Here is a 12,065-nt window from a genome sequence, read left to right as displayed (position 1 = left end):
GGATGGGCAGGGGCGGGGCTTATGCGGGACTGTACCATTATTTTGGATAGGGGGTAAATCCAGACAGAATGTGGAATAACTTTAGGCCAAAAACAAACTCATCGGATTTTCTGCATTAATGTCTAGTTTCATTAAGGGCTAATAGAAACGACTAAGATCATGGCATCTGGTTCCATCACTTCTTGGCAAATAGATGGGCAAACAGTGGAAACAGTGACAGACCTTTTTTGGGAGGGCTCCAAAATCACTGCAGATGGTGACTGCAGCCATGAAATTAAAAGACGCTTGCTCCTTGGAAGGAAAGTTATGACCAACCTAGACAGCATATTAAAAAGCAGAGACATCACTTTGCCAACAAAGGTCCGTCTAGTCAAGGCTATGGTTTTCTCAGTAGTCATGTATGGATGTGAGAGTTGGACCATAAAGGAAGCTGAGAGCCGAAGAATTGATGCATTTGAACTGTGGTGTTGGAGAAGACTGTTGAGAGTCCCTTGGACTGCAAGGAGATCCAACCAGTGCATCCTAAAGGAAATCAGTCCTGAATGTTCATTGGAAGGACTGATGCTGAAGCTGAAACTCCAATACGTTGGCCACCAGATGCGAAGAACTGACTCATTTGAAAAGACCCTGATGCTGGGTAAGATTGAAGGTTGGGAGGACAAGGGGACGACAGAGGATGAGATGGTTGGATGGCATCACTGACTCAGTGGACACGAGTTTGAGTGAACTTCGGGAGTTGGTAATGGACAGGGAGGCCTGGCGTGCTGCAGTCCACGGGGTTGTAAAGAGTCGGACAAGACTGAGCGACTGAACTGAATTGAAAAATGAGACCAACCCCCCACCCGCCCCACCAAGAGCTGAAACTTCGCTCCACCCGGGGGGACGAGTCTAATGAAGGCTTCCGGCGGGGAGTGCGGAATGCCGAGCCCGGATCTCAGGGGCGCAGGCGCAGAGCGGCGGCCCGGCGGAGGGAGGAGGTTTGCGCCGGCGATCTTCAGTAACGGTACTGGGAACGCTGGACTGGAGGGTCGGCGCTGCGTTATGGGAGAGTTTCGGCCTCTTGGGAGACCAGAGAGGGCCTCCAGGTGCAGGGCGGGCAGGTTTAGTGGTGAGAACGGGAATACGACTTACTTCTTTCTGTTTGATAAGCCCTGCATCTATGAGCGCCACAGTGCCAGGCTCAGGATGGGGCGGTGATCCTTTAGGGACGTTGGACCTTGTCAATCCAACCAAAAAATAAAAAATATAGGACTTCTCTAGTGATCCATTGGTTAAGAATTCTCCTTGCAAGGAGGGGAGGCAGGTTTGATCCCTGGTAGGGGAGCTAAGCTCGCACATGCCGGGCAGCAACTGAGCCCGCAAGCCGCAATGAAAGATCCCCCCTGGCGGAAACGAAGACCCTCTGCAGCCAAAAAAAATTTTTAAATGAAAAATATAGACCGTTTTGAGGGAGCTGTGAGGGGCTGGAGCTGCGTAGACAGGCATCCTCGTTGGGCAGAGAAGAGAAAAAAAGAATAGATCATTAAGGCCAGGGCTGGAGAAGGGCTTTTGAGCAGAAGAAATTGCGTTTGGAAAGAGCCATGGAAAAAAATAGCGGGCAGTAACCACAAACAGGCCACGCTTCTCCCCTGGGGAGCACTTAGTGGCTGCCCTGAGGGAGCATGGATGTGTGTGCAATGCACCTGTCTCTCTGGCTCAAACTGATGAATGCAGAGACTTAAAGATTTTTGTTACCGTCTTCAGCAGGTACAGAGGTTTAGGGTCTTAAAACACACACATACACACACACTCTCTCTTGTTGCCTTTTCACAGCTATTGTCCCTGCAAAGTTAAAGAGTAGAGAAGAGGGTGTTTCTGATTTCTCTTCCTGAGGATGCTGTCTTTTGGTACAAAATTCTGTAAATCCTGTTTGCAGTCAGTGTTTGCTAGAAAACCAAAAAAGTACCTGCCCAGAGAACTGTGCCCAGTACTGGAGACTGCAGAGAGAGCAAGGGCCTGAGAATCAGCTGCTACCAAGTCCGGATTCCTGGCTGTGCCTTGTACAGCTAGGTGACCTTGGGCAAGTCGCTTACTATCTCTGAGTAAGTGTTTATCTGTAAAGTGAGATTAATAATTTCTAAATGCTGGCGTAATACATATGGTTGATAATGCATATAAAGCTCTAAATGTGCTCAATAAACAGGTGTGAACAAATCTGATATTAAACAGATATTCATTTTTAATGAATATTCATAATTTTTCATTTTTATTTTTTCTCCTGGTGAACATTTTGTGGTTTTACAGTCTTAGAACAGATAGAACCTTTGCGTGTTTCACAACTCATAGCAAGTTGTGTACTCTGACAGTACTATTTCCATTTCTGATGCTTAGTGGTCTCGCTTTTTGCTCTGGGAAGTTGGGGGAATTTTGGCCTCTCATCACGTTCCACACTTGTCTCTTAGCAGACACTATTAAGATGGAAATCAAATCAGAATGTTTCTTTCAGAATTCTCAGCACATGTCAAAGGGTAACTAGTTTTCCTTCACCCAGATTTGATCCCCAGTAGGTCATTGTGGTGTCATCGGTGTGTTTTCCATGGTCTTCCAGCTTCATCCTCCATAATTCCTGGGGCAGGGCGCTGGGCAAACAAAAATGTAAGGCAAAGAGTGGGACTGAGTTAAAAGGAAAAGCCGATAAAATCACTAGCACACATTGATGTTGAAAAGAATGAAAGTTCTCCTCTTGTCCCCAGCTAATAAGACCACCCTGAAAGTAGGTGATGAACTACAGTGAAAAGATTTCTTCACCGAAATAAGGCAGTATAAAATCCATCAGACAAGTGAGGGGTGTCCTGAACTCACGTGTGTTATATTCTCACCTTTTGTCAGGTCAGAATTGCTTTTAGAAATGGCTAATCACTAGGCCTGTACAGACCTTGCCTGGGCTCCTTATGGCCCTAGACTTGACAAGCATACAGAAGTATATGAGGTAGAGGTGTGTAAAAAGTGTTAGGTGCTCCGTCCTGCCTGACTCTTTGCAACCCTATGGATTGTACCCGCTAGGCTCCTCTGTCCATGAAATTCTCCAGGCAAGAATACTGGAGTGGGTAGCCATTCCCTTCTCCAGGGGATCTTCCCAACCCAGGGATCAAACCCAGGTCTCCTCCATTGCAGGCAGATTCTTTTCCATCCAGAAAAGGGAACAGAGAATTAACTTGGCAGCCAGGTTCAGACCGTGAGCATCCAACTGAGCCTCCTCTTGGAAGACCCCATTTCCCATTACCTGGCTTGTTCCAGACAGTTCCTGGCTTGGCTCTGCTTAGAGATTTTGACATTTACTCTGCTTGGACCTAACAGCCAGAGTGAGCAGGAGACCAGCACAGAGGTTACATGTGAGAGCCCCAGAGTCAGTTTATATGGCTCCAAGTCCCAACTCTGGCCCTTATTAGCTCTGTGACCTCTAGGAAAGGTACAGCTTCTGTGTGTTTCTTCATTGGTAAAAAGGAGATTCCTGCCTTAGGGTTGTTTGGATGAAAACTGATAACAGACATGAAAAAGTCTAGCACAGAAACTGGATCAGAGTAGGCAGGTGTTCTGAAGCTGACTTTGACCAGTTAACTCTATGCACCACAGGATTTTTGCAGAAACTGACACCTGTGGCTGGCGATTTGTTTTGTAAGTGATACTGATACATCTCCTGTTAATAACATGCAGGTGACAAAAGACACACTAACACGTCTCTGGTCAAGACGTGAAGCAGATGGGTGAAGCAAAAAAAAAGGAGTGATTAACAGAAGCTCTCAAAATCATTGGGAAAACTAGAAAGGGAGAATCCAGGATTCCGAGGCATGACACTGCAGCACAGATGTGATCTCTGGTGTTTGCCAGTAAGCACCAGGATGTGATCTCTGTCATTCTTGGCAAGTGGCTTCTACTATTAGGATTATTATATTATCCTAAGATGGTACTGGAGCTCTAGCCACTGTTTCTGGGTCCTGGGCAGGGAAAAAAGGAGGAAAGAGCAAAAGATCTGGTGCTGCCAATAAGAGCATCGTTGCCACTTGTACACCAGGAACTCAGTTTTGTGGGTTTTGTTACCACAGCAACCACATGAAAGAGAGCTCCCATTTCCTTCCTTGAGCCAAAAATCTGATAACAGGTGCATCCTGAGGCCACATGCCTGGCCCAAGCTCCAGGGGAGGCTGGGAAAGTTAGTGTTTGGCATTGTCAGCTAGAGTTAAGTGGAGGTAGTGAACTACCCTCTCATCATGGCTCATAAAATAAGAGATTCCCTGACTATAGGCTGGGGTTCAGATGCCAGGCAGACAAACCTAATAAATGTGCAATACAACTCACCCAAAGAAAGACATCATTGACATAGGAAAAAAAGTGGATGTTGGGTGATACCTTATAGGCTTGTTACACCTTGGTCATTTTACACATTGAGATCAAAATTCAAACACCAAGAGATCCTCTGGTTAAGAGGTGCTCATTGCCTACCCAGCATTTTCCCTTCTCCCTTAGTGTCAGAACCCCTGCGTTATTGTGAGGAGTCATGTGCCCAGTTAATTGGACATATATCCCATCCTCCAACGCAGGTAAGGTGGCTGGCTAGTGAGATGCAAGCAGAAGTCATTGGGTGGGGCTTCTCAGGAAACTCTGTAAAAGTGCCCGTTTGCTCTTTCCTCCTTTCTTTCCTGCCCAGGACCCAGAAACAGTGGCTAGAGCTCTCCAGTACCATCTTAGGATAATATAATAATCCTAATAGTAGAAGCCACTTGCCAAGAATGACAGAGCAGAAATACAGAAAGCCTCTGATGACCTGTGGTACCAGCCCTGGATCACCTAACACCATCCTTCTTCCATGTGCTGGGGCAGGGAGGGAATCTTATTTAAGCCATTGTTACTTTGGGCTTCTGTGACTAACAGTTGAAGGTAATTCCTTACAGATTTCAAGCTGGCTTTGGTGGTGTTACGGGAGCTTCTCTTCTAGCAATCCAAGATGGCATCATCCTCCGGCGCATAGGAGAACCCCAGGAAGGCACTCGAGGCCCCAGAGCTGCTCGCCATGGTGTCAGGAGTGCAGCCAATGGACTTTGACACAGCTTCCTGCGTGAACTCTGGGTCAAAGTGTTTCAAGTCAGCAGGTCCTGCCTGTGAATGTAAGCCAACGATGAGAAAGGAACACTGGGTCAGAGCTGCCAGAGGAGCCCAGAGCCCTGAGAGAGCTGTCAGATGTCCCCTCTGAGTGCCCCAGGGGTATCACTTTTTCATGCATTTACACTAGTCATCATATTCCACAAGGTCCATTAACCATTTACCAATTCCTCTACCCGCCTGGCCCGCTGCCTGCTCTACATCAACCCTCCATATGCTGCTGGTAGATTGTGACATGAAGAAAGTATGAATCAAGAACCTCAAAAATGTGCACAACAGATTCAGAGAACAAATGAGTGGTTACCAGAGGGGAGAGGGGCTGGAGGAAGGGCAGAACAGGTGAAGGGGATTAAGACGTACAAACCACTAGGTGTAAAGTTACAAGGATGTAATGGACAGCCCGGGGAACATACTCAATAGTTTAAAGTAACTCTGTATGGAGTATAATCTGTACAAATATCGGACTACTACGGTGTACACCTGAGACTACAATCATACTGTAAGCCAACTAACTGGGTGGTGCTGGTGGTTTCGTCGCCAAGTCGTGTCCGACTCTTGCGACCCCACGGACTGCAGCCCTCCAGGCTCCTCTGTCCATGGGATTCTCCAGACAAGAATACTGGAGTGGGTTGCCATTTCCTTCTTCAGGGGATCTTCCCAACCCAGGAATCGAACCTGGGATTCCTGCATTGCAGGCAGATTCTTTACCGACCAAGCTGTGAGGGAAGCCCCAACTAACTATACCTCAACAATAAAAAATAAAATATATTCACATTCTTTGACTTGGTAATCCCCCATCTGGAATCCATCTTGAAATAATCAGAACTCTGGACAATTTGCAGCAACATGGATGGACCTAGAGATTGTCATACTGAGTGAAGTCAGACAGAAAGACAAATATATGGTATTGCTTCTATGTGGGATCTAAAGAAATGATAGAAATGAGCTTATTTACAAAACAGAAATAGACTCACAGACATAGAAAACAAACATGGTTACCACGGGGAACAGGGGAGGGATAAATTAGGAGACTGGGATTGATATATACACACTATTATATGAAAGAGTACTAGTTAAGAACCTACTGTATAGCCCAGGGAACTTTATTCGGTGCTCTGTCATGACTCCACGGGAATGGAGTCTGGAAGAGAGTGGATCTATGTATGTGTGACTGTTTCACTTTACAGCAGAAACTAGCCTAACATTGTAAATCAACTATACTCCAATTAAAAATTTAATTAAAAAATGACAAAAACGTGAACTTAAAGACATTCATTAATCCATTATGATAAAAAATGGTACTAACCTAAAGTGCACCATTAGGAACATAGTGGAATAAATTATGTTACCAACATAGGGTTGAAATATTATACAGCCACTTAAAGTCATAGTCTTATGTGACTTAGGAAAATGACGACACAGTTTTAGCAAAAAGAGGGAGGAGATGAGATCTATCTATATACATGAATTATGATCTATGTTGGGGGAGATGATATGTGTGTCTATGTATGAACTATGACCTACATAAAAAACAGAAAAAAAAGATCTGAAAGAAACATGCCAACGGTGCATGCTTTCTCTTGGGTGGTGAGATAATACGCTTTTTCTCCTTGATGCTTTAAATTAATTTTATTTCTTGGTCATGCTGTGTAGGACTCAGGATCTTAAGTTCCCAAACCAGGGATTAGACCTGTGTCTGCTGCAGCGGAAGCTCAAAGTCTTAACCAGTAGACTGCCAAGGAAGTCCCTCTCCGTGATGATTTCAATGTCTCTGTTTTACACACTTCCTACTATAAATACATGTCATTTTTATTACCAGGAAGAAAGCTAAACCTAGAAAAAAAAATCGTTACAGGACTCGGCTCTGTCTGGGTGTGCTCCATGACGCAGAACACTTTAAAGGCTGTAAAGTGCTTTGCGATGAGGGTTATTGGTATTGAAAGTAAAGGGGAGGCAACCTGGCTCCTCATACAGAGCTGAACTGGCAGTCAGGACTTCCGGGTTCCAGACCTAATTCTTCCTCTAGCTTACAGGGTAGCTTTGGACAAATCACTGAGCTTCTTGGACCCTCGGTTCTCCCATCTCTAGGAAGAGGCCAGGCCAGGATACCCTCCCCAGGTACCCTCCAAGCTTCCACCAGTCCTGGGAACCCAGAAGCTAGAACGTGATGGCCTCTTACCACATTTGGGTTGAAGGGTGGAGTCAGCCTCTTGTGGTACAAGTCATCCCAGTTTATGGGGCTGAAGAATACGTGGCTCTTTATCTCAAGCTGTGGGAAGAAGGTGATCAGTAGCAGTCCTCTCCATTGGCGCTCCCATCCCACCCCACATGCCTCAGAGCTCCAACTCTTTCGGCAACCGGTTGTCTAGCCCTAAAATCTTTACTAGGAAGGTAACTTGCCATTATAGCTGGTTTCCTGGAACAAAGGCGTGTCTTCCATAAGACCTCTCCCCTTAGCCGTTATCTCAAACCCAGATCTTTTCCCTGTAACATCTGTTTATGCCACAGCTATTTATTGAGCACCTACCCTGTACTATACTAGGCTGTAGAGGTATGTCAGTGAAGAAGACAGCAGAACCTGCTCTTGGAGGGTCCTGGGGAATCTTACTCCACTCTTGCAGTGCATCCTGACTCTTCCAGAATTCTTTTTAAAAAAAAAAAAGTCTTCATTGAATTTGTTACAATATTATTTCTGCTTTATGTTTTGGTTTTTTGGCTGCAAGGCATGTGGGATTTCAGCTTCCCAACCAGAGACTGAACCCACATTCCCTGCATTGGAAGAGGAAGTCCCAACCACTGGGCCACCAGGGAGATCCCTCTTCCAGAATTCTCGACAGACCAAATCAACTCACTGAGGAAGATTTGAGAAATAAAGCCCCAAGAAAAGCTGCAGTTTCGCAAAGATCCAGAATTAAGGATTCAGCCTTGGGCATGATTCATCGCTTCTTTCCTAATCCAAACTAATGTTGACAAAAACTTCCGCCTTTTCCAGCAGAGCCCTCCCTCTCTCTATGTCTCTCAAAGAATGATTCTTAACTCTGTGTATCTGAACCCCCTAGGGAATTGTTAACAAGCCAGATTCAAACTATTTCCAGGAGAATACCCACAAAACTGGTAACACTTGTTGCCTCCAAATTTAAAAAACTAGGTAGCTGAAGGGACTTTTCTGAATATCCTTTGAATCTTGATCTATGGGAAAGTATACCTTATTTTAAAAAATCACATTTTTTTTTTTACAATGCAAATTTCCTCTGGGAAGGAGGGACCTGTCTTCATGAAAGCCTTTTCTTTAAACTGTCCAGGGATGGGTAGGCAAAAGCCTTAAATGTTGTTAAACTTCACAGTATCTGGAATATAGGGTAGTGTGTACACTCAAAAAGCACTTACTACGTGGCAGGCACTAGCCTAAGTGTTTGCTTATATTATTTGACCTTCATAAGAGCTATGAACTGGGTGCTGTTATTACAGATGGGAAGAAACGTTAAAGCAGGGGCTTCCCAGGGGCCTCAAACCGTAAAGAATCTGCCTGCCAAGAAGGAGACGTGGGAGATCCCCTGGAGAAGGGAATGGCAACCCACTCCAGTATTCTTGCTTGGGAAATTCCAGACAGAGGAGCCTGGCAGGCTACATTCTCTGGGGTCGCAAAAGACTTGAACGTGGCTTACCAACTAAACAACAACAAAGAGAGGTTAAGCCATTTACCCTGCACCTAGTCATTGGTGGAGAAAGGATCTGAATCCAGGCAGTCTGTCTCACAGTTCACGCAATCTCAGCTTCTACGCTAGAAGAACAAACTTCTATGGAGAAAAGTACTGTGGTCTTCTTATAAATCCAAATGATCTTTTGTTGAGTAGAGAATGTATGATTATTTGTAAAATTTTGCTTTAATTTTTTTTTTTTAAAGCCATGAGCTTGTTTGGAGAACAGACTGTGAATTCTTCATCTCTCTATTCAGATGTCCAGCCTAGGTCCTGGCAAGAGGGAAGTGCTCAGATATTTGTGAAAAGCAATTTAGTTTGCTCTCTGTACAGAAGCCAGAGGAATTTGTCAAAACTTAACCTGGGGCCTCCACTCTCCTGCTCAGCATATACTAATTAATCAGTCATCTAGTTATCTCTCTCTGCCTTGCTCCTACTGTAGGACTTTTGCGCACGCTGTGTCCAGTGTCTGGGATGCCTCCTCCCAGTTCTTTCCCATCCTTCAAATCTCTGCTCAATTGTCACCTCCTCACAGAGGCCCACCCTGACCACGCCAGTGTGAATTTCCCCCATTATTGTCTATCTCTGCTCATTGTTCATGTCTTTCTGAAACAGGCTGGAACCTGGGACCCTTTACCAGAGTGTTTGCACTTGCACTTAGACAAACACCCAGAGAAATCTCTCATCCAGCAACAGAATACAAAGAAACTATAAGGGACGAAAAAGAACTGCACCCATGCGCAGTTGGGACAAATTATGAGCCATAAGATACAAAAAGACCAAAACCCAACTGCCCCTTCTGGGATGCTGGAAGAAAAAAGCAGGGTACTGTGCGTGAACCCTGCACACAACACCGCCAAGGGGGTGGGCAGACCACCTAAGCCACCTCTCCTGCCTGACCCACAGATCTGCCCTTACCCTCACCCCATATAATGAATCAGTCTGCCCTCCTCAGAGAGCCAACAGGGCACCTATGACTTATTTCTGCTCCCTCATCCTACCTCACAAGTCCCAATAAAGCCTTGCCTGAATTCCCGTCTGGCCGCAGCATAGTCACACTCTGTAATAATTTATGTTTGTTTGTCTGCCTTTCCCTCATAAACTTAAGGGCAGAGACCCAATCTAACAAGTCCCTAGCATTTAACTCAAAGCCCAGCACATAGTAGGTGCTCCATAAATATTGGTTGACTAGAAGCGTTAGATTGAAAGAAATCAACAGCAGCAGCTGTGAATCTCTGAACGGGTGAATTAGCAGTGCCTGGCTTTAGGGAACAGCTGGAAGTGTGACACGGCTTCTAGGTGGCCTCTGCAGGAGGCTGAGAGCCCAGCGCCCCGCTGGCAGGGCACCTACAAAGTCTGTTTTGGAGCCCAGCCGCTGCCTCTGGTCTTTGTGGAGCAGGGCTTGCAGGAGGTCACAGGCGGCCACCGTCCGGCCCCCGGGAATCCGTAGCGGCTGGTGCAGAATGTTCTCGTACATCTGTGACACGTCTTGGCTATAGAAGGGCGGCTGGTGAGAGACAGGCAGAGAGATGGGCGGATCATCCATGCTAAAGTGGGCACAGTTCTCAGAGACACTTGGAGCAAAGAGGGGGAGCAGCTGGGAGGATTCAGCCAGACCTGGGTCTTGTGCGATGGCTCACGCGGCAGACTGGAGACAGACAGAGACCTCTGGGCCTCCAGCACAGTGGAGAGGCTGCTAGGAAGGCCGAGAAGTCTCTCTGCTCCAGCATGAGGCTTGTGGACCTCTCCAAGTGCCCCCTCTATCCCACGTCTCTTAATAAAGCTTGTGCACCAACTTAGCACTTTGCAAAGTTAACAGTTTCCCATCATCATTTTATTCCAGCCTCATATGATGGTTATGAGACATGTTGTCATTTTTCAGACGAGAAGCACAGGCAGTCTAAGATTGGATCCAGGAGCTAGTTCTGCCACCTCCCAGGAGTGTGACCTTTTTGAGTCTCAGTTTCCCTCTTAGTAAAATAAGAACAACCCCATTTCCTGCAGTGCCTGCATCCAAAGGCTGTTTTGAGGCACCACAGGAGTAACACATGAGATAATATATTATAAAGTGTGGAACTGACTTTATTGAAAAATATATACTTTATCCTTGTATCCATGTTTGCATCACCCTTTTTGAGCCTGTAGAGATGAGGTGGCTCATTCAATTCCTTGAGGAGCCTGAGGAGGCCACACAAGGAAAAGATCCACTGCCCATCTCTTCCAGAATCAGCTCTACCCCACTCACCAGGCCGTGTAGCATCTCGTAGAGCACCGCTCCCAAGCACCACCAATCCACTGCCCGATCGTAAGGCTCCTTACGGAGCACTTCCGGAGCCAAGTACTGTTGAGAGAAAACACACTTATTTGAAAGACACTCAGCTTCCATCTCCCCATTTGTAAACAAGGTACTTGGAGGAAAAGATCAGCAGAAGCTGATTCTGCTGTGATATTTACTTAGTTGTGCGTGTGTTCATTCAGCATCAGTTCATCAAAGACCTGCTTTGTGCAGGACCCTTTGCCAGTGTGCTGAGGACGTAGAGGAAATCTGGCTGGACTGCCCTGTACGGCTGTATATGTTGTGCACCACACAAAAGCACCAGCCAAAGGGGTAAAGGGGGCTGCAAGCCTGGCTGTGATCAACTCACCAAACCATAACCCTAGTACAAGACTGTCTCTGGCAACTTGTGTGCAGGTGTGCTAAGTTGCTTCAGTCATGTCTGACTCTTTGCGATGGACTGTAGCCCGCCAGGCTCCTCTGTCCATGGGATTCTCCAGGCAAGAATACTGGAGTGGGTTACCATGCCCTCCTCCAGGAGATCTTCCTGACCAAGGGATCAAACCACATCTCTTATGTCTCCTGCATTGGCAGGCAGGTTCTTTACCACTAGCTGCACTTAGGAATCCCCATCCAGCAACTCACATATGTTTAAAGGGAAAACTTGGGACTTCCCTGGTGGTCCAGTGGTTAAGAATTCACCTGCCAGTGCAGAGGACACAGGTTCAATCCCTGGTCCAGGAACTAAGATCCTACATGCCACAGGACAACTAAGACTATATGCCACAACTACTGAGCCCATGTGCCCTAGGGCCAGGGCTCTGCAACAAGAGAAATCACCCCAATGAGAAGCCCAAACACCACAACGAAGAGTAGCCCCTGCTTGCTGCAACTAGAGAAAGCCCATGCCCAGTAATGAGCAGCAGCCAGAAATAAAATAAAATACAAAATAAATA

At 46.2% G+C, this 12,065-nt stretch overlaps 1 protein-coding gene across 5 annotated transcripts in view; it reads right to left on the bottom strand.

Annotated features, from left to right (window-relative positions):
- Positions 1 to 2,222: 2,222 nt before the first annotated feature.
- SGK2 (serum/glucocorticoid regulated kinase 2) overlaps positions 2,223 to 12,065 on the bottom strand; it is a 28,105-nt gene continuing 18,262 nt past the window's right edge. For 4 of the 5 annotated variants that reach the window (XM_043479948.1, XM_043479950.1, XM_043479949.1 and 1 more), the window contains 5 exons: positions 11,080 to 11,175; positions 10,186 to 10,341; positions 7,316 to 7,405; positions 4,927 to 5,133; positions 2,223 to 2,618 (listed from right to left, as the gene is read on the bottom strand). In XM_043479948.1, coding sequence (XP_043335883.1) covers positions 4,969 to 5,133; positions 7,316 to 7,405; positions 10,186 to 10,341; positions 11,080 to 11,175 — 507 coding nt within the window. In that variant the 3' untranslated portion in view covers positions 2,223 to 2,618; positions 4,927 to 4,968. The remainder of the gene's footprint in view (positions 2,619 to 4,926; positions 5,134 to 7,315; positions 7,406 to 10,185; positions 10,342 to 11,079; positions 11,176 to 12,065) is intronic. The other variant, XM_043479951.1, reaches the window with a different exon arrangement.

Source organism: Cervus canadensis, chromosome 10, assembly GCF_019320065.1.
Source record: "Cervus canadensis isolate Bull #8, Minnesota chromosome 10, ASM1932006v1, whole genome shotgun sequence".
Lineage (NCBI taxonomy): Eukaryota > Metazoa > Chordata > Mammalia > Artiodactyla > Cervidae > Cervus > Cervus canadensis.
Note: the sequence above shows the minus strand (reverse complement) of the source record. Positions and strands in the feature narration are given on the sequence as shown.